Source organism: Pteropus vampyrus, unplaced genomic scaffold (genome assembly GCF_000151845.1).
Source record: "Pteropus vampyrus isolate Shadow unplaced genomic scaffold, Pvam_2.0 Scaffold340, whole genome shotgun sequence".
Classification (NCBI taxonomy): Eukaryota; Metazoa; Chordata; class Mammalia; order Chiroptera; family Pteropodidae; genus Pteropus; species Pteropus vampyrus.
The window spans coordinates 226,847-249,051 of NW_011889121.1; the positions used below are offsets into that span (position 1 = coordinate 226,847).

The 22,205-nt window shown below is 37.2% G+C and overlaps 1 protein-coding gene and 1 pseudogene across 2 annotated transcripts in view; both read right to left on the reverse strand.

Moving 5' to 3' along the window:
- Nucleotides 1-22,205, reverse strand: part of DMD (dystrophin) — a 2,089,898-nt gene that overhangs the window by 198,914 nt on the left and 1,868,779 nt on the right. For both annotated transcript variants that reach the window (XM_011378471.2, XM_011378473.2), the window contains exon 62: nucleotides 12,866-12,926. In XM_011378471.2, coding sequence (XP_011376773.1) covers nucleotides 12,866-12,926 — 61 coding nt within the window. The remainder of the gene's footprint in view (nucleotides 1-12,865; nucleotides 12,927-22,205) is intronic.
- On the reverse strand, nucleotides 17,836-17,954 carry LOC111730927 (annotated as a pseudogene).

Here is a 22,205-nt window from a genome sequence, read left to right on the forward strand (position 1 = left end):
CCAATTAGGGTTTATATAAAGTTCGTTTTCAAATTAAAAAAAAATTTGGATTAAAGCATACTTTCATAATTTATATTATATACTTAAGAGTGGCTTATATATCTTCTGATTATTTTATAAGCAGAAGTGATGCTATCGTGTTCAGGATCACTTCCCTTATTTCCCAGAGTAATACAATTATGTAAGAGCTTACTATTATTTTATAACGTCTGTAGAATTTACAGCATTAGACGCTTATGCCTAAATTTAACCTCTTATTGGTTTATTATTTCACCTCTGCATTGCTTTGGTGTTTTATATCCCAAATTAAATTTCCCAAACATTTCCTTAGGTATATTATTAACCTGTACAACAATAATTTGTTCACAACAGATACCACTATTAATTATCTTTGTAATTATTTTACCATGTCTCTATTTTTTTTGTTTTGTAATACATATATTTAGGCAAGAACAAGCGAAAAAGAATTTTAAATTGACAAAATGCTATGAATAGATTCAGTAGAAGTTGGTATAGTCAGCATGAAACTCTGAATAAAGTTACCAGTCTTTGAGAAGTATATCCAACAAACCTAAGTACTCTTTTTTCAGTCTCCTATTTATACGACTTGATGATAAAAGTGTTTGTTCACTACGGAACTAGATGTCCTTTGGATAAAAATATTGCAGGTCTGGGATTCATGCTTCCCCTAGCAATATTGATTTGCTGGGGGGATTTTTTCCCCCCATTCTTACTCAGTGTTTTTAATTTAAAATATTTTATGTTTATGTTGGTTTGTTCCCAGTGCTTTATCGAATTAATTCTGTATTTTTTGGGCCACAGCAACTACTGTAAAGGTATGGCCCAAACTGTCAGATGATATTATTCAGCATTCCTCTGCTCATCCCTGATCTTTCAGAGGTAGCTATTTTTATTCAGTCTATTAGGCATAAGAATTTTTAGATTTTAATTTAAAAAAAAAAATGTTCTACATCTGAGACCTCTGATATACCCTGAGTTATAGTTACAGTTACACTCAGATAACTTCTCAGGAAAAATGACTTTGCAGCTTGAACATGTTTTTTTCATCCTTCCATATTAATTTTTTCCAGTTCACAAGTCAAAACAAGATTAGTGCGCTTTGAATCTACCAGCCAGTATAGAAAGATCAAGCTTATACCTCAACATTGAGCTGCTTCCTTTTAGCTTATACATCTTCTCGAGCAGTACATTCAAGGACTTGGAATATAATTGGCAATTTTGCTGCTGATGAACGAAGCTGAGCAGAGTAAGGATGACTTTCGCTACTCAGCAGTGCTTACAGTAAAAAGAAATGGCTTGGTGGCTGAGTATATGAAATATGAGTCTGATAAACGACTCTAAGTTCCTTGATAATAAAGTCTATTTAAAAAGATATAGTGAGATGACTTTTTCCCCTACCAAACTGGCTATCTTTTTATCAACATTAGACATTTATGCAATTAATCTATTCTCTATGTGTTTAATAATGACAGCTAATATTTACCAGAGAATTGCAAGAACTGGTTGATTATAACCAAATGCCAAACTTGAGGTCTTTTCTTCCTCACTGGATGCCACTATGGCTGTGCCTCAGTGTCTCAGATTCTACCACCTACCTCATCCCAACTTCTTTCGGAATCTTTTAATATTAAAACATAGGCTTATATGCATTCACTGAACCTTAGCTCCTGAAGGCAGCCTGTGCATTTTGATGGAAATAGGATTTGAAGGCATTTTCATAAGATAGCCTCCCAACAGTTTTGGCAACAGGAGCTGCTGAAGGAACAGAGACACTTCAAAATACTTTCTGTAAAATAGCAACTTTCAAAGATTCTCAGTTTATAGGACAGTTCAATTAGGCAGCCAACCTCATCAAGCATTTCTCTCTGATCTCAGCCAATTGAAAAACAGATATTGAATAAACTGATGGTTGAAATTGCTGCCAAAATATAATTCAATCAACTGTAATTACAGTGGGATTACCTAGAATAAAAACATTGTATGAAACACCTCTAATCTGTCATTATCTATCCCTTTATAAGAATATCTATTAGGATCACAGCTCAGTTCCCCAAAATGTGCTTAATCCTCAAAATCAAAACAAAGTATCAAGTATTTATTTTCAGTTTCTTATGTGTGAGAAAATAAAGTGCTAAGAAGGATGCAAGGATGCATAAGGCACAAGTATTATCAACAAGTTCACTGCTTAATTGGAGAGACAAGGGATATGAAAATTAACAAAAACATTTCAAACGTTAAACAGATGACTTAAGACTTCAAAGCAGTCATGGAAGTGCTTGCTATCTCTAAGATCTATTCTAAGGTAACTTTTTAAAAAAAGTAAATGTCATTTATATTATTTTCAATGTAGAAATGTATAACTGTTATATCTCTCACTAATCTTGACCCTGGCTTTTTCTTAGACCTGTGATTTCCTAGAACTGGAGACAACATGGTAAGGGAAAATATATTGGCCCACTCATCCTGCTTTTCTTTCCTTTCTCTCATTGCAAAGGGACTTTTCAAATGAAAAGGAATACACATTGTGTAAGTATAAAGGGTTGAATTTCAAATCAGACTCACATAAATCATACATTCTTACCTAACACCAATCTTTACTAATGATTCAAAGAATTATAAATACAAGACACAGAGCAAACATTCTTTCCTTGGAGGAACCTGAAGTAATCTGACTCATCTCTCCCAAATATCCCTGTTCTTTAATATTATGATATGTTTTGGTTTCATATTAACAGAAAATTTTAAAAAAAATTTAGGTGGAAACACTGACACTGAAAGGAAGCCAGTTCAGTCTCCAAAGCCTTCCATTTTATAATCTGTTAATGAGAAAAAATAAAAAATGCTCATGTGACTATGCCCCATTTTCCATCTAGTGATGACGCATAAATCCATAAATTCCAGGTTTATTTACAATAAGTGAAGTAACCATACCAAGTATGTCCTGCTAAAACATTTTATAGACAGGGACTTTTGGGTATCTTTCTGCTGGTTAAATGCCATAAACGAGATTAACAAAAAGGTCTGGGAGGTTATTAGCATGTTTATAATGTGTTTCTGTTGAGCCGAGGTCATTTATTACTCTCACATCCCCCAGGGACTGCTGTTAATATTCTTTCCTTCTCCTCCTCTTCTTCCTCCTCTCCTTCTGCCTCTCGTCTCCCCCTTCTCTATATAGATAATCATGTAAAATTTTCACGATTTTTCTTTAAATTTTACCTGTAAAGATATTTATACCTTGAACTTTTGCCATACCTATGCTTGGCCCCTCCTGCTCCATTTAGGGGTCATTCTTCCCTATTATTTGATGGTTTGGGGGCAGATATAAGAGCAAGGAAAAATAATTAATCTGGCTTCATATTCGATAATGTACTTATATTTATAAATCAGTACCGGGTGACTATATATTCAGATAGAAATTTTTCTTAATCTTCAGGAAATATGTTATTTTTTATCCTCAAAAACATATTCGTTGCCCAAATTGGTTTGGTGATTTTAAGTCACAAGAGAAAAGATAAGAAATACTTCTTTGCCACCATATGGTTATAATAATAAAAACAAGATATTCTACAATAATGAGGTTTTCTACATATAATGTATGGGGCGACCTAGTGCTCATTGCCTGGGGAAGTCACCACCTATGGCCACAGGCCATATGAATTTGCCTTGTTAGGCTAGAACCATAGGCCTGGGATTTATGGGAAAGATGAGACTTTATTTGTTGCTGGAAGCTGGGAATGGTGTCAAACTTAAGGGCAGGCTCTAGTGTCGAAAAGGCTCCTTAAGAGCTATTCCAGTCCACCTGAGTTGACTATGTCCTTCCTATCCTTCAAAAAGACTTAGAATTGGGAGTACGAGCTAGGAGAAACACATTCTGTGGCATTTATTAGGTTACTTGTTTTAGCCATATTCTCATCTCAGCAAAGCCCTGATGGAGGTGGCAGGATGTGACTCAGAAACCCTCTGCTTTCTCAGCTTCCACAGAAGAGGGCTGACCAGGTCTTTGTTTCATTTTATTTTTTTGCCCTTTATTCACAAAAGCAGCAAGGAGAAACTGGGGTCTCTGTAAGAGCATAGTGGCAGAAGTTGATTGGGTAAGTAAGCCAAGGGAAAAAAAAAACCCACTAGCAATACAGGGAAGGACTGATAGGGTAGTGTTGGCGATGCCCAAGATGGCAGCCACACAGCGGTAGTCTGGCCACACTTGGTTATACTAAGGGCCAGTTTTCAACCAACAATACTATGAAGTTGAAACAGCTGGGAGCAACAGGTGAGATGATATTAGTATTATTAATTTAAATCTCAATTCCCTACCCTTTTGTTATTATTTTTATCCCAAACCTCAACAGCCCCACCCCCAAATGTGTCCCGACTCTTGTCATCCAGTACACTGGCTAAGCTGCCAGGCAACCAACTCCCACCCTACTTTACCACACCCAGGTGGGGAGCTCCAAGCAATTCTAATCGACTGGGGCATGCATGTAGCAGGTAAGGATGGGGGCTGCGGGGGTTCTAGACTGGAGGTGAGGTGGTACAAAACCAATGGATGTCATAAGGTTGGAGGGAAAAGTGCAGAGCTGGGTCATTATTAGCATGACTTGGGTAAGCCACCAACCTCTCTGAGTCTCAACTATTCTTTATTGGATAATAACTGCTGTAATCCTCGTCAATTGGAAGATACAGCTAGTTTATCATTTAGCACTTCATAGGCACACATTGAACATTGCTTTTTGTTCTGTCTAGGAGATAACATGGACTATAACTATGAGACACTCCCTTTATAGAAAGCTCAAGACCAAGAAAAAGTGACCAAACCAAACGGGAAACAAAAAATTCCTTCAAAAACAACAAAGAGGCAAGTTAAAGAGTATTCTTCGCACTGACTATCTGACATATGATGGCTTTGGGGACCAAGATGAATGTGGGTAAGTTGAGAAAGAAAAACAAAAAAAGCAATTGAAAGTTTCAGGAGGAGCAGAGAAGCTCCTCCGATTCATCCACCCAGGAGTTATGATATCACGGAAGACGTGATCATTTGCTGAATGCTGGCAGCAGCCTAAGCCCCATATAGGACCTGTTCTTAGGAGCTTTCCAGACGGCTGAAAGTGGAGACATTTTTTTCTATCTTGTACAAAGATTTAAAAATTTTGCAACGTGACAGCATTAAATTATACAATGCACTCGGTTTATTTTTTTTTAAAGAAAGAAATTATATGCATATGTGCACGCTAACATTCTTCCAGAAAAGTATTTAATTCTTTCACTCAACTCCTCCCCTCCCCCACCTCATCCCTTGGAATGAGGGAGGGGAAGACTGAATGGGGATTTGTAGTTTTCCCGCTGAGAAAGGGACATTTTCTGCAACCAGGTCAGTGTTCAAAGGACTAATGCTCTAAGGAAATCATCCAAAGTGGAGAGGCAGTTCAGGGTTATTAAGTTATTTTCCAATGCTGTCTGGGCTGCCGCAGACCTTTGTGAAGGCAACAAGATGCTGCTTCCTGGGAGAAGAGGATAAGAGGCAATTAAGAGAAGCTTCGGAGAGGCTCAGGAATGTTTGAGAATTCACTCACACATACCCCAAATTATGTGGGAACTCCAAGAGTGAAAATAAACTAATTTGATCAAAGACATATTTGTGTCCTAGGAAATATTCTAAACATGTAGCTAACACTGGATATATCCGTATGAGTGTTTTCCTAAAATCGGTATCTAGTAAATGTCGATTAGACTTTCATTCAATTTCAGAGAAGAGAAAGAAAGCTAATTAATGCAAATATTCCTTATGTGCCAGAAAGTGGAATGGTTGTGAGGTTAAGTAAATTATTCAAATAACGGAGTCAGACTATGATAAAGCTGGGTCTCAAATGCAGATTTATTTGATTCCACAGTCCATGTTGTTTTCTACCACAAGATTATGGAAGAAAGAGCATGTTTAAGAAAGTGAGAGAAAGAAAATGAAGGAGGAGTTGAAATAATTTCCTCCTCTTTGAGGGAGACAGACCAAAATATATTTTATATACACTGTCACATTACCAAAAGTGCCATCAATGAGGCTGGGGACGCCTATGCTACACCTGTGTAATATGAAAGATTTGGGGCCTGTACATGATATTGTATTTTAGCTGCTCCATATATGTGTATATGTATATATGCCACCTCTTTAAGCATTACATATGCAGAATGCTACAAAAATTTTCTGTAAAATAACAACTTAACAATGTCATTCTCTTAAGATTCAGTAGCTACTAGTTCCCAGCCCCCAAAGTAGTTCTTGTACACAAATGCTTAGAGAAACACAGCAGTTGATCAACTTAAAGCTCTATTGACCACTGGAAAACCAGAAGAAGAATCACAAGTGACGCTTAGGAAAAACAAAAAGACTCTAGTTCTACTGAAACAAAGAAAGCCAGAACTCAGAGTGATCTGAGGCATTATCTAATTCTATTTCCTTATTGTTGATGAGGAAACTCAGTCCTAGATGGGCTGAGTTATACTCTGAATCATATCGTTAGATAGAGACTTGAGAATCTATAGACCTCAGGATTTGGCATGTACCGTTCAGACATATATGCTAAGAATTGTCTCGTAGGCACCGTCTATAAGAGACATGAGAAACTCTGACTCAGCACACTTTATAATATTAAAGTCGATGTCTAGAGGATATGAGAGACATATTCGGGCCGTTTATCTAAATTGACACACAGGCACTAGAAGATTTTTTGAAGGAATCAGGAAACTGTAAAGCACATAGAATTAATGGTCTGTGTTCATTCATTTTTTATTAATTCAAATATCTACTGAGCACGTGCTATATGTGAGACACTATGCTAGAAAAAGAGATACAACACCGATCCTCTTGGAGTCTGTTATTTCAGTCAAGGTTATGTGTATCAGCTTATGAAACTATAAAGAAAGTTGTGAGGTTTTTTTTTATGAACCTATAAGAGACAGAAGATAACAACATCTACATATACCGACAAGGTCTATGAAAGCAAAGGCCAGAATCAGGATTCTGCATAGCACTATGGCATCTCATTCACTCTCTTTCAGTTAATATCTTAAACGGAGTTGTTTTCATGATTATATCATCAATTATGAATTACTGACTATTCCTTCATTGTGGTTCCAGAGCTTAATGAGACTCAGCTAATGTGACCTCTGGAACCATCAAACTGCGGAGGAGAAAGCACAGCAGAGAAGACTGACCTCCAGGTTATCTCTGTGTACTAAAGACTTTTGAAAAGTCAGAGCACCAGGCTTTTGGCAGCAATTTCACAAATTTAATTACCCAGAGATATTCACCAGTTTCCTCAAAGACTGACAGTTGAAATTAGACAGCTGATTCTCTGTTACATCCACTTCCTATTATCAGTGGTGCTAAACAGTTAAGTAAAAGGTTTAATATTATTTGTCCTTCCTATCCTGATAAGATTGATGGTGCAATAAGAGTCCTCAAGGGCGATGTGAAGATTCATTTCCACTCCTCTAGAAAACCATTACACTTTCTATTTCAAAGTCAACATTTATAAAATCAGAGAATGTCAGGACTGGAAATGACTTATGATATCATGTGATTCAGCCCCCTTAGATGACAGGTGGAGAAACTGAGGCCCAGAGAATATAAGTGATTCACCTTTGATCAACTAGCTAGTTAATAGCAAAGCTGGAACTAGACTTCGAGTCTTCTGATGCCTGGTCTATTTACTGTTTCTGTTATTTCATATTGTGTTGTCGGCTGCTAAAAGACATATTTTGAAGGAAAATATACATGGGAAGGATCTTACCAGAAACAGCACAAAATTATATACTACGCGAGATGTTCATATTGTAATAAAAACTAAGAAAATCTGCCTATCTCGACCAGTGTTCAACTTAATGTCAGAAGACTGATATCATTCCTAGAACAGTGAGGTATCAGGAATGAGACACGGGGGAATGTTTTCTAAGTTGGATACCATAATCCAGTGTTCTTTATGATGACAATCTAGCTCATTCTCAGAAGATATATCCGCTGAGAACCTGCCAGCACAGATATTTAGCATGGTGATTGCCGTTAAAGCTGAGACATAGCTGAGGACTGACTGCATCTTCTCTATATAAATACAGGTACTGAAATAGCAATCGATAACTTGAAGGAACAAATAAACTAACTAAAACTTGAATCAGAGCAACTCCTGGAACGAATAATAGAGAGCTGGAGAAAGAATGAGGGTAAGATATGCTTTAAATATGGGATGAATTTAGAATCAAAAAAATTGCCCAGAATGTAGTCCTAGGAGCAATATGGTGTGGAGGGAGGTGGAGTCAAAACTCAAGTGCTGGCTACTGTGTTAGGGAGCATGGGTACGTATACTCAGAACAAGATTCATCAGTTTAGTTCAAAATAGACCAACAGGTTACAAGAACACACAAACGCCGAAAGGTTAAGTCTAGGAAGACGGCCACAATTCCATGCAGAGAGTCAAATACTTATACTAGTAGCGCCATGGGAATGGCAACCATAAGAAGACAGGACAGCAAGAACTCCAGCCAGCAATTTGGGTGGCAGTCACAGCAATAATAATAATGTTGACCGAAGAGACTCTTGGCTTCAGCCAGGGAGGTTTCATATTGCATTTTATTCAGCAGGAACCCCCTGAAAGCTGTGAGCAACTGAGATAAACTAAGTAGCTGTAGGAACACGCCTAGGATTGAGAGCGGAGAGAAGGGTAGATTAAGGTCATTAAGACAACATCTGTACTCTTTGAGGAAGACGCGGTAGCAGCTGCACTGGAGCTCTGTTCCGACCGCTCCTGCTCCTGACCCACAGCCGTCCAACTTCCACGAGGAAAAAGTCCATCAGGAAGCCCCGCCACAGCTATGGCTTTTTTTTTTTTTTTAGAATTTTAATATTTTTCATTTTTCAATTATAGTTGGCACACAGTACTATATTAGTTTGAGGTGTACGGCCTGAATTCCATAGCACTTCATTGGGATCATCCCTTGAGTTTAAAGGATGTAGACTGAAGAAGAACTGAAATATACCTGCATGTATTTATAAAGAAATCAGTAAATGTATAGAACTTATATACCTAAGACAAGGACTAAGTGGAGAATGGGAAAAGTTTAAGAAACCATTGGATATACTCAATGCCATCTTGTTTATAAGGCATCCTACTTTTTTAAAATGAAAATTACTAGGTTAACTGATGAAACAGTCATTGGCGCCTGCATCTGAGACAGAGTTCTGGGCTAGTTGCCCTGTTGCTCTAACCTAGTGTGCTATTTCTTACGCTCTTATTATGTCATCTATGCAGGAACAGACTGCATGCAAGTTTAGGATTTCTCAATTCTTTTGACAGTTCAGAATATAGGAGAATAATTTTTGAACTGATTAAGAAAGCAGTAGAGTCCTAGCTCTTGGTTCCATTTGGTTTACCCATATGGGCATATGCAACATAAAAAGGTGAAAGAACTCCTAACAGAATATGCAGCAGCTGGTTAAAGGCTATTATATTGAAATTTTCATGAGTTTGACAGTAGGCCAAAAAACTACAAAATGGCAGAGAGTGGAAAAGGCAGTTGTAACAGGTTGAACATTGTTGGTGATTATTTTTTCAGTGGCAATGAAAGCTGTAATCAAATAACCTGAAAGAGATGCTGGCAGGAATAGGAGAGCCCCAAGGGAGAGGGAATATGAAACTGTAACAATGATGTATGCTATGAACTAATAAACTAGACAAACATGTAGTTTAAAGTATCAAAATCAAGGTTCTTAGCATCATATGAATAGCTGGTGTCATAACACAGGCATAAACACTGCCTGATTTGTAATCCAGAGCAGAAGATATTAATGATTTACAACCTTAAGGATGAGTGCATAACTCAAAAATTAACTGGAGCTGTGCTAGTGGTGTAGGAACCTCTTGTTACTTAGTCGATCAGTTTATCCCAGCAATGAAAAGGAGAAAATTATAAAGCATTAAAAAATATATATCCAGAGAAGACATCTGGCTTTGCAGCTGGAAATGTGTGGTAAAAATTCTTGAGTATAAGGCAAGACTGATAAGACGAAAAATGGGGGCTGGTTGAAATAATGTCATTATAAATTTATCGTTATTGTTATTTGTGGACCAACAAGACATCTCAAATTATGAATGGCATTTGCCAGTGCGTGAAGTCCACTGAACCTTGAACATCAAAGTAATGTGCTATAAACAGAATATCTTAGACAACAGTAATATGGAATAATAAATCTCAATGACATTAATAATCTGTTCGATGTATATTTTCTGAACATGTGTTCTCCGTATATTACAGCTTAATATTTTAGATGTATATTTGAGAAATTATATAATCCTTATTTTCGAAGATTATAATTACAGACAGAATTAATCTCCATAAAGTTTCAGAGATATCTTTGATTAATTATGTAATTCCTCATTCCAAGGAACTGATCACCTCAGAGGCTTTTAAGGTCTCTATATTCACCTTTCTACTTAATTTTTCCTGTCTATTGTTTTATGTCTCATAGCATTAAACTAGGAAGAATAATAGTCCTAAATTATACACCAAGATTTGAGCTCTTTGAATAGGTGCCTGAAGAAACTGAAAAGGGTTGAGAGGGCATATCTGAAGCTAATTAAACAGTGGCAAAATAGAATTCCTGATTTTTTTTTTTAAACTAAGAATTTGTATTATGTTAATAATTAAAGAATTTAAAAAATAAAGGTAAACTTCTTGAAAAAAGCTGAGGTCTTAAGTTTTTGAATTTGGATAAGACTGTGGAATGAGTCACGCTCATTGATTCTTCCAGCTAAAAAGGACCTTAGATTTCATCTCGTCAAACTCCTTTATTTTACCAATGAGAAACCAAGGTTTGTATAGGTTAAAATGACTTGCTTGAGGCCATACGATCAACTAATAACAGAGCCAGGACTAGGAATCAAATTTTCTTATTCCCAGATCTGTGCCCTTACCAATACCGCTACCATGATCTTTGAGTTGGTGAAGGAGCCCTGGACAAATAGGAGGACGAGTAGAGAGTAGCTGCCCTCTGATTCCACGAGGAAGAGCAAGAGATTAATTTACATGGGGGATTACGGCTTTCTTGGAATTGGCATCCTCTTTACTTTTTGGTCCGAATTCATTTTCTCTTCCCCACAACAAAGTACTGGGATCTTTCGTAGTAGGTGTAACATCAGGGAGGAGAAGACAAATATTTAAGGATTTGAGCAAAGGACAAGACAAATATTTAAGGATTTGAGCAAAGGACAGTGGGACTGGGGAGGGGAAGGGGACTTAGGAATGTCCAGGAGAACATTATTAATGAACCCCAAATGAGTAATGATTTGGAGAATAATGGCTTAAAGATGTCTTGGATTCTCAGGTGGTCCTAAAACCTTGACCTCAAAAGTCTTTATTTCAGCTCATAAAGACTGAATAAAGTGAGAGCTTTATAAATGAGTTGAGAAGTAGTTGATCTCGAACATCTTAATCAGAAAGAAAAATTTGTCACGATGGAGACATTAATGTAGAAGATGACTGGAGAGAGTTCGAATAAAATACTTCCATAAAATATAGAGAGGATGTAAACAATACAGTGCGTGTCTAAGTCAGTATATTATTTAGTGAAACAGGTGATTTGAAATGGATATTTAAAATACATAGAGTGACTAAGTTAATAATATATAACAAAGATAAAATAAAAATTAAAAATAAGAAAATCAAAAAGCAGGATCAAAGTATATTAAGGGAGACTTTTTTAAATTAAGAGATACCTCGTCTGGAAAAATTTATGACAAACCTTTTTTAAAGGATGTGTCTCTCCTTGAAGAGCTAAAAGAGTCTCCTCACCCCCATTCCTCTGAGTTAACAAAAATGAGGCATGAAATCAAATTTCTTGAGAACCGTAGTAATGAAGACCTAGGACTGCTGTTATTGCTTTAGAACTGAATTATGAAGAATTGATGGGTAGCGGAAGAATAAAAACAGACTTGATAAAAGATGGCAGGCCGGAAAAATAGACAAACATTTAACAATTTTTAGTCAGACTCGTGGCAGAAGCAAGTTCGAAGACTTTAGTTGGTATTGAAGACTATTTAATGAATCTGATTAATTTCGATTGTTGTTGAGGTAGGTGATTCAAAGTTTAATTTAAGTTGGACTCCCATAATTGATGAGAAACTGTTAAAGTATAATAATAACTCAACATTGTCTCTCCTCTCTCTCTTCCATGTCGACCCAATGTATCATAATTTGTATTTCATGCAACATCCTGCAGAAGGTGCTTCTAAGTACCTGTATTCTTTTGACTGGCACAAATGGCTCCAGAAAACAGTATCATTCTGTTGTTATGTGAAAAATGCTGAGTGCTATATATTGAGAATGAACACCTCAGCTCCACAAATCCAGGACTGCTGCTGACTGCTTTTTGGGTTCACGAAGTATTTATTCACCTAAAACAGTTTGTATACATATAGCTGCAGAAATCTTCTATCTTTGTCTGAATAAAAAATGCGAGGAAACCCCTCAATATAATAAGTTGTTCTTGTAAATATTCACTTCCACTACCAGTAATATTATCTGCAGCTTTTTGTTCTAGTATGAAAAATCTACACCACCTCCAATCACAAAACATAACATATATGCTGCATTAAATGGATTTTTCCTAAAGGCAGCTCCCTATTGCATCAGCAAATTTTCAGTGGTAATTTAAGCATGAGGTGATTATCTAAGCTTCCTTGGGGGAGAAAGAGCTATGTATTGCAGGCCAGGCTAATGTCACATTTTAAAAATAAATTCATTTGTGAATATACAGATTAGCCACAATAAATGCTCTTTAAAGAATGTGATGTTTCCAACTTACTTGATATAGTAGGGCACTTTGTTTGGCGAAATGGCTCTCTCCCAGGGACCCTGGACAGAAGCTGAAAAAGAAAAAAAAAAAAAGGCAAGGAGGTCAAGTTCACCGCAAACAGGAAAGACAACATTAATCTCCAGAATTACAATTTTACACTGATATCAGTCTATTTACTCAGTTGCCCATGAAGACAGGATGGATTAACTGGCTGTTCTGAAGTTTCTGTACTAATCTTAGTGAAATTGAACTCATTCAGGTACAAAGACAAATGCAAAGAAAAAAAAAATATTCTACTGCTATACCTATAGAACAGATAAGGAAGTAAATGAGTAAACTGATAGGTTTTCTCTTATGCGTCTCCATTGGGTGCTTGTCTTATAATACTTCATGTTGCTGCTTCTGATATCTTTTGCTATTTGACTGACTGGGTTTTATTAGTTTAGCAGCTGAAACATCCCTCTGCGATATATTTACATTCCAAGTAATTGAAGAGAAAGTACTACACTTATCACTCTGATATGTTTGTGTTTCTCTCTATTTAGCTGTTACCGATTTTACTTACCTATTATACATGTTTAATTGATGCCTTAAAACGTCAGCTGACCAGCACGATCTTATTAGAAAAGAACCAAAAGTGAGAGAATGGCATCTGATACCAGAGAATAATAAAACTTTTGTGATGAGTGATGAATCCTGTAGGTGAAATTAAATTTCATGTACAGGGAATTCACTTTATGATGACTTTATTGTGCATTAGTCAAATCAATCATCTTTAAACTGTGTTTTAAATGCTTAAATTGTAGGGGTTTTTTTCTTTCCCAAAGCAGAACCTGAAAAATACCTTTTATATACTGTTTAATCTGATAGTTTTTTTTTCTTTCTTTAAGACAAAATAATTATGTTGGGAGGTATTATAACATTTCATCAACAATAAAATCTTCCTTCTGAATAGTGTTTTAAGAAACTAGAGTTCTAAGAGACATAGAATACGACCAGGAATATAAGAAGCATTCTTATTAACATCTAGCAATTTTATGTGTATGTCTATTTTCCCCCTGAACTTTCATCCTGCTTATAATTTGAAGCACAGCTGATGCTGATCATTATTTCCTCCTATGAAAAGCTCCCTTCTAAATTAGTCTCACAGTAAATTCACTCCACAGTGTATTGAGATGTAACAAAACGTCAAAGCTAATATATCCTTCACTACACTGTATAATATGAAAGAACAGCTTCTGATAAAAGTTAACTTTACCCACTGCCAGACAATTTAAGGGTAATGAAACGACAGACTCTTTGTTTCATATAGAGTAATGGAGAGAATCACGCAACCTTCAACCAGACATGCTGCTTTGTACCTTGGCAATATGACATTTAAAAGATATAGAACATGGGTTTGAATTTAGTTGCTAATTATTCCTTTTCATTTTGGCAGACAGATCTTTAATATGGGGAAAAAAAGACATTTATCTGCTGTTTTGAGGTAGTCCCTTGACTTAAATCTCTTTGTCCTTCTTTTTCTATTCCTCTCCCCTCTGTCTTTCTCATTCTCTGCCTGACTCTTCCCTTGTCCGTTTTTCTTCTTTTCAGTTCTTTTGCTCAGATTAGTTCACAGAGTAAGTAAGACCAGAGTTGAGAACTTAGGCTGGACTCCGTGACCGACTTGGGCAGAGTCTGATGGACTAACCTAAAAACCCAAGCTCTCTCTAGCAGGAAACATGATGGAGAGCCAGAAATCATAGGTCCTGGCTGCTCAGTGCACTCTCTTCTGAAAATCACAGCATCAGAATGGTGACGATATTAACTAGACTTATAGTGGTGATCATTTCGCAATATATACAAATATTGAATCATTGTGTTGTACACCTGAAGCGAATACAATGTTGTATGTCAGTTATACTTCAATTTTTAAAAAAGCAAAAAAAAAAAAAAATCAAAGGATCATAAGAAGAAGAAAAGAACTCCAGAGAGCCTTTGGGCCAGACTCCATTGGGGGTACTGTCAAGCCTATGAATGCCTCATCTGAGAAAATAACAGCTATTCTTTTCTTCAAGATCTCTACAGGCTGGGTCTCACAGTTCCTCTCATTATCCTTTTCCAGTCCTTTATTATTCTAATAGTCCAGAAAATCTTTTTGACTTGGAGAATGCTGGGTACGTTTTCTGGTAGCAGAAGAGTCATTTCGGATTTCCTACTTTATTCCTAGGCCTCTCTCAGAGAGATGTGCGCTGGAGAGTGTATTGGCTGTCTGGCCTGCCTCAGGGGCTCTCTGCTTGAAAGGAGGAACATTAAAGCAGAAAATCCAGCAAGAGACTGAGGAAAAGCAGTGGTACCCAGCTGAGCTAATGACTAGATCTACACTGAGTACCTATTGTTGACTTTGCATTGTTAAATATTAAAAGGAAAAAAAAATTCCATAACATGCCAGTAATCAGAATATGCTTGAACTAAATAGTTGAAAAGATTTAAAAAGAATATTCTAAGTTCCAAATCAAAATGAAATTTTCAGCTTTTATAATTGGAGTTCTCAATTTTTTATAGAGTATATAAATTGTACATAAAGTGGTTAATTAAAAAAAAGTCTTTTGCCTATGTGTAGCTATCAGATGGATCCAATGGTGAGATTCAGTGAATTTTTTTGTGCTGAAAGATGTTTTTTGCCCTTTGACTCACAGTTTATAAATGCACCTAAGTAACTGCTTTGCAGTCATCATTTGAAACCCTGAAATTTTGTGCTAAAAAATGTCTTGGTGCAAAAAAAAAAAAAAAAGTAAAATAACAAACAGTGGCCTTCCCCCATTTCTCATCACACACACTGGAACTACTCGCTTTAGAAATAACACCCAATCAGATGATGGTTCTGTGTGATTGGATTCAGTGTGCCTTCTTAAGATATTGTTAAAGAATTGTCGGCAATTCTGTTTGGGGAGGCCAGATAAATCTGGTCTTGCATATATTTAAAATTGATCAAATATATGGTAACTCTCATAAGTGTGTCTCAGAATTATCATTTCATTTCTCGCAGGAGTGCCGACGCCAACAACATGCCATTTCTTATCTCATGTACCAGTGGAAGCTTGCCATCCTTCACAAAGCTAGCCTACATAATAGGTGCACACATTTTTTATGTCTGGTGCGTCCATTTTTAGTAGCCCATCAAAAGCAGATTTATTGGCAAATAGTTTTTATATGAGACTGTGCTGTCCTTTCATATTTTCTTATACAGATGTTTCTATAGCCACTACGTGTAATTCCAATGTAGGTTTGTGATTCAGATTAGCATATGGCATCAGCACTATGGGGGTATTGCCTACTGAATTTAAATAGCAAACTACACATGAGTTTATGTATTCCAAAACCAAACTCTGAATTTCTCCTTGCAGTTCGTTATTAAGAGCAAGAAAGGCTAGCAGTTCTACTTTCAAATGCTTTTCCTCTCTCGAGGTGACAGGATTCAATACTGTGCCCAAGGTGGTTTTGGAAATCACAAACACAGGCCACACTTTGTTTAGAAGTTCTTATTTCAACTATTTTTTAATGCATGATGAACAGAATGTGCCAAGTGATGCACCCCGGCGTTAAGCCGTATTTTAATCGACACAGGGGCCAAGCCAGAACATTAAAAAGAATGCTAATGTTATTCAAACTGTGCCTAAAGAGCACTCTCTGGAATTCAGACCCCACAAAGACTCATTAATCTTTCTACTTTTCTTATATTTGGTAAATTTGGAGTTTTATAGCATAGTTGGGTCCTCCAAAAGTTGAGGTAGATTATAAAAATAAATAACATAGCATTCATTGGAGACAAAAGAGAAGCCATACCTACGGGGTTAAGGAAAAGGTATTAGGGAAGATTGATGAGCTACTGGCACCTAGCTCTTCAGAAGTATGCAAATTCCAGTAATGGTTTTATGGACACATCGTATCAAGGGAATTTACTATACAGCAATGGCCTCTTTCTCACTATCCCCCGCCCCAGCCCCTACCCTCAGGTATCTTTATAGATATTTTTTCCTAATCTACCTACTTGCCCCCCCATTGAAATTTTAATACCACAGACAATACTGTATATCTGTTTATGTATTTTATGTATCTGTGTTATACATAAAAAGTAAGATTTTTTTTTGTCCCCTAGGAAACAATTTTTGCCCCCTTGGGGGCAATATTGCTCCCACTGAGAATGACTGATCCAGAAGAATTGTGGGGCGGCGGGGGGGGCGGATGGAGAAAGGGAAACCTCTTATGTACCTGGAACAGGGCCTCGATTAGCTCATTTGATACTCATTGTGACCTGTGAGGCAGCTATTATTACTATTTTCATTTTGCAAATGACAAAACAGTTAAGATCACATGGGATCGCATGTCTAACATCCAAAGTTAGTATTAGATCTTAATTTTGATTTATTACACAAACTGAAGTCAGATGATTTAGGAAATGGAGACAACAAATATGTTGCATGTCTACTAGCTGCCCTGCATTGTATGCTCCTTAATGTAATCCCCCCAAACATCCTATGAGGTCATGTGATTCCATTATCATCCATGAAGACAGTGAGGCTCAGAAATGGTCAGTAAACTAAGCCTGGTCACGTAGCTATTAAGAGTGCATCCAGGATTACAGCCAGGTCTGTCTGGTCTTTGTGCTTTGTTCTATTTTATCATGTGCGGTATGAAACAGCTAGTCTATAAATATTTGCCAAAAAACTGAGTAAATAAAAACTTCTTAAAAGGGATTGTAATGTCATCTAGTTCCAAGTTGTCTATATCAGATATCTATATCTGATATCTAAATTTACCCTCTACACGATTTCCTCCAAACCCACCAAATGATTTTCCAGGAGCTGCTTGAAAAACTTCATTGTTACCAGATCCTGGAGGGGTTCTTTTGAATTTTCTGTAGCTTTAATAATGATTAGCAACAGCCTCCTTTTATTCATTCATTCATTCATTCATTCATTCATTCATTTACTTATTTACACCTACAGCACCTCGTCTTCCTAGGTGGTCTCTCATCCAAGCACTAACCAGGCCTGACCCTGCTTAGCTTCCGAGATCAGACAAGATCGAGCACGTTCAGGGTGGCATGGCTGAAGACTACAGCCTCCTTTTATTCGGGGAAAAATCTGCTTCCCTGTGATCTGTAATCTCCACCATCGGTCCTGTTCTAGATGTCAAAATCAAATCATCCAATTATTTCAGAGAAGCTAATTTTCAAAGAGCTAAGATGAGACCTATTTTCATCTGAAAGACAAAAACAGAGCCCCAATTTTTAAAGAAATAAAAACAATACCTAACATTCCTTCACTCATTACGCAATACATTTTTACCGAGCACCTACTATGTACTAGGTACTGCACAAAGTGCTGGCGCTAATGAAGTAAATAAAACAGACCCAGCTCTTGCTACTTTGCACTTAATTTCAGTCTTTGAGGATATTTTCCAATGAGCACATCTAATATTCCGGCATTAAAATCAGTCAACTGGTATCTACTGAACATAAGTAATGTGTATGTTCCTGTGCTAGGTATCTGCAGGCAGAGGTGGGGTAGGGTAGGGTGTGGTAGAGAAAGAGGTTCCGTGCCATCAAGGATGTTATTATATAATGAGATCAGGTTTTAGATGAACATATGTTATAATGGGAGTGTACTAGTCAGAGTCCAGAAAGGAAACTGATGTCACATTCAAATTGGGTAAGTTTAATAGAATTTAGTAAAAGGGTTGGTCACGAAGGTCTGTGCAGGGTGTAGGGAAATCACAAGGGATAATATTAATAGCATAACCACTCTTAGGTCTGCCCGGCAAGGAGTGAGAGCCATTACGAGAACAGAGCGGGAGAGGGAGAGGGACAGAGAGGGGGAAGAGAAAAAGTAGAGAGCAAATGAGCCTGCCCTCCCCATTGTCCCACAAATGAGCAAGAATGCATATGTACTGGTGAAGAGGTTCATGTGACAAGATCTTTGCTCAAGAGAAGCAGGCTGGGAGGGAGGCTAGGGAATAAATATTCCAACCTATTCTCTATCTTCCTACCCATCTCCTATCATGGCTCCCCTTTGGCTAAGCCCAACTCAGAGCTAGAGGGCTGGGGATCCCATTCATGCAGCCCACACAGATGAACCTCTCAAGGCCCAGAGCAAGTCAGGGAAGTGTGGAAAGTGCATATGGAGAGGCAAAGTGCATTAAAAGTGGCCGACTCGATTGCGAGGCAGCTTTTGTCCTTTTCCCATCCTTCTTCCCGCCTGGAACATGTATGTGATGATGGCCAGAGCTGTAGAAACCAGGAGAATGGAAGCAATCTTGGTTGCAATCCCTCAGAAGCAGACATGGAAACAAGAATGTGAGTGCGAGTAGTTTGAATAGTAATTCAAGGAAGCACTGGTAAAAGAGCCTGAAGTAAGACAGGGAAGAGAAGAAAGTTGACGAAAGATGCATTACTGCTTTGGGCACCTGGGGCTCAGTGCATGTGGGGGCTTCAGTGTAGAATACACTTCAGAACTATCTACCCACCAGGGGTGAGGAACTGGAGTATTTATTTACTACTGCTTGAGGCTACTCCTGGCGTCTGGGGGGGTCCTTAACTCCCTGGCACTTGTGGCCTATACCTCGTGCTGGTGAACAGGCTCCGATGGCCAGAGAAGGCCTTAAAGGCAGAATCACAGGCATGTGTAGTTAGAAGCCTGAGTTTGGTGTGCCTAGGCGTGGTGAATGCCACAGAGGATGTGGGCATGGCCTTGACAACCTATGCGACAGAAGTCATACACTAAGAATGGCTGAGAAAAAAAAAATGAGGACTCTAGGTTCCTGATGAATATGTTGTCACTATTCCAGCTTATTTCTAGATTTCTGTGTGATAAACTTATAAATGTCTACCTTGCGTAAACCACTGTTATCTGAGTTTTCTGTTACATGTAGCCAAACCTGCTTCTGATTGAACTATTACCATCCACTCAAACCATGTGCGGCTGCTCACATCATTCCTGGCTCACATTTTAAATGGCTGAACAGTATTCCGTTAATGGATGTACCATAATTTATTGAAAAAATCAGTTGTTTCCAGGTTTTCACTGTTATAAGTAAGGCTACAATGAATATCTTTGCAGATAAATCTTTGCACACATTTTTGTTAATTTCCTAAGCAAAATTCCTAGAAGTATATTTATTTGGTTAAAGACTATGAACATTTTAAAGGTGTTTTACACAAATTACACTCCTGTCAACAGGAGTCTTTCTCTATTGATCCAGGTGGAAAGAGAAAAATCCATTTTCTGCAAGTCAATGGTGTTTAGTTGGTATAAATCTCAAGGTACATTAGATACACTGCCTGATATAGTGGATTATTTGGGAACGTGACTCTCACACTCTTTCTTCCCATGGTAGACCGTAAACTTTCTGAGTTCAGAAAGACACTCAGTACATTGGCTTTCTATCTCAAAGCCCAACCCGACATCTTGAGAAGTATCTGGAACAAGTAAAAAGTATCCAGAACACACATTCGGGACAACGGGATTTGAGTGTTGACTCCATCTTCACTGCATGATGTTAAGCAAGTCTTGTTTTTTCCCTGAGCCTCCTTTTTCTTTTTTTCCTCACTTATTCAACTGGTACTTATAGAGCATCAATTATGTGGCAGATACTATTCTATTTTTTAAAATTTAAGTATAGTTGGTATAAGAGCCTTGTTTTTCTTACATGCAAAATAGGAATAATGGTATCTCCCTTCCCAAAATGTCAGGATAAAATGAGAAGGTAGATGTGAAATTGCTTTGCAAAATGGTATTCACAATACAAATAACATTTGTAACCACATATCTGTAGGATGGTATCTAAATGATGATAATCCTAGAATCGAACTCTCTGCCTCAACTGGGCAGCATTTGTCTTCAGCATTAGAATCCAATCCTAATTATTATTAACATGCCATGTATGGTATAAAGTGTGGCAGAGAGAAATACCTTTGAACATGATTTAACAGCCTGGGCTTACGGTACTTCTTTATATATCTCTGTCTGCTTAGACCGATAGCATCTGCAAAACAGATCCTTCATTCTTAGATAGATCATTTGTCCACTATTCGTCAGTGTAAATGATGAACAGACTAGTTTATATTTGATGCAATGGAAAACGGAAGGCCACAGACTGTTTTATAATGAGAGGATTATCGTGATGAAAAGAGAAGACCTTGTAGTACTATACCCAATAGACTATAGCTACGAGAGTGGAGTTCAAGGAGACAGTTCATAAGTGAATTTGTTGTCCAATGAAGGTGAGAATCACAGATGACTCTAAACTTCTAAGGCTTAATTACTAAGCAATTGGGAGTTCCACTGGCAGAAAAAAAAAATAAGCTGGGAGGTAAACTTCAGATGAATTATATATTTAGGTTAAAATATCTGGAAGATGGGTCTCTCTACTGAAACTCAAGCGAAAGGACAAGACCGTGAATACTAGATGATAGCTGAAGCTACGAAAATAACTTGACTCTTTAAGGAAAGGAGGCTTATAGAAGAGAAAGATGTATTTGGTCACAAGGTCAGTGGAAATTTCAACAGGGCAATTTCACAAGAGCGATGAAGGCTGAACCAGATCACAGAATTTGAAGGAGGGTGGGGGACAGAAGGAAAGTAGTTGTGCACTAAAGGAGAAGAATGTAAGTAGAGAGGGGGACATCTGAAGGTTTGTCAGTTCTTTCTCCTGTTCTGCAAACCAGCCCATTCCTTTATTTATGGAATTTGCTTAGGATTTTCTTTATAATATTAAATTATATAAAAAACTCATTTCCACTTTTTTTTACTTCCTAAGGTCATAATTAAGATTATAATACAGTGTTCCAGTTTTCATATAGTTATCAATGCTGAATGTATATGTATGTGTATATCGTACTTCTCCATTGTGATTGTTTTCTGCAAGATTTCTATTTTCTTTTGATGTGATGCATATAGTTCCTGTAGCAAGATTAAGTTTTCTGTCATTTAACTGAAAGGCCAGGTTAAATTGAACACTTTTCAAAACATTAAATTAAAATAAGAATAATCTTTTATATGTCTATATCGTATATCGAAAGTAAAGATTCAATGAAAACTTTAAGATCACTTACTAAACTTTCAAAGATGGGCAGATTTTCCATAAAGATTTCAGCAGTAGAGACAGATGGGCTACATTCCAGAGGGGAAGGTCACAAGAGTGATAAATGAGACCTCTAATGTCTGCCATAGCTGTGAAAATCTTTATGACTAACTAAAATTCCTCATGAATAACAACCTGTAAATATTATATGAGCTGTCAGACAGATAACACTAAGCTCTGGGACCATTGCATATGGTGAAAAGAATACAGATGCTCCTCGACTTAT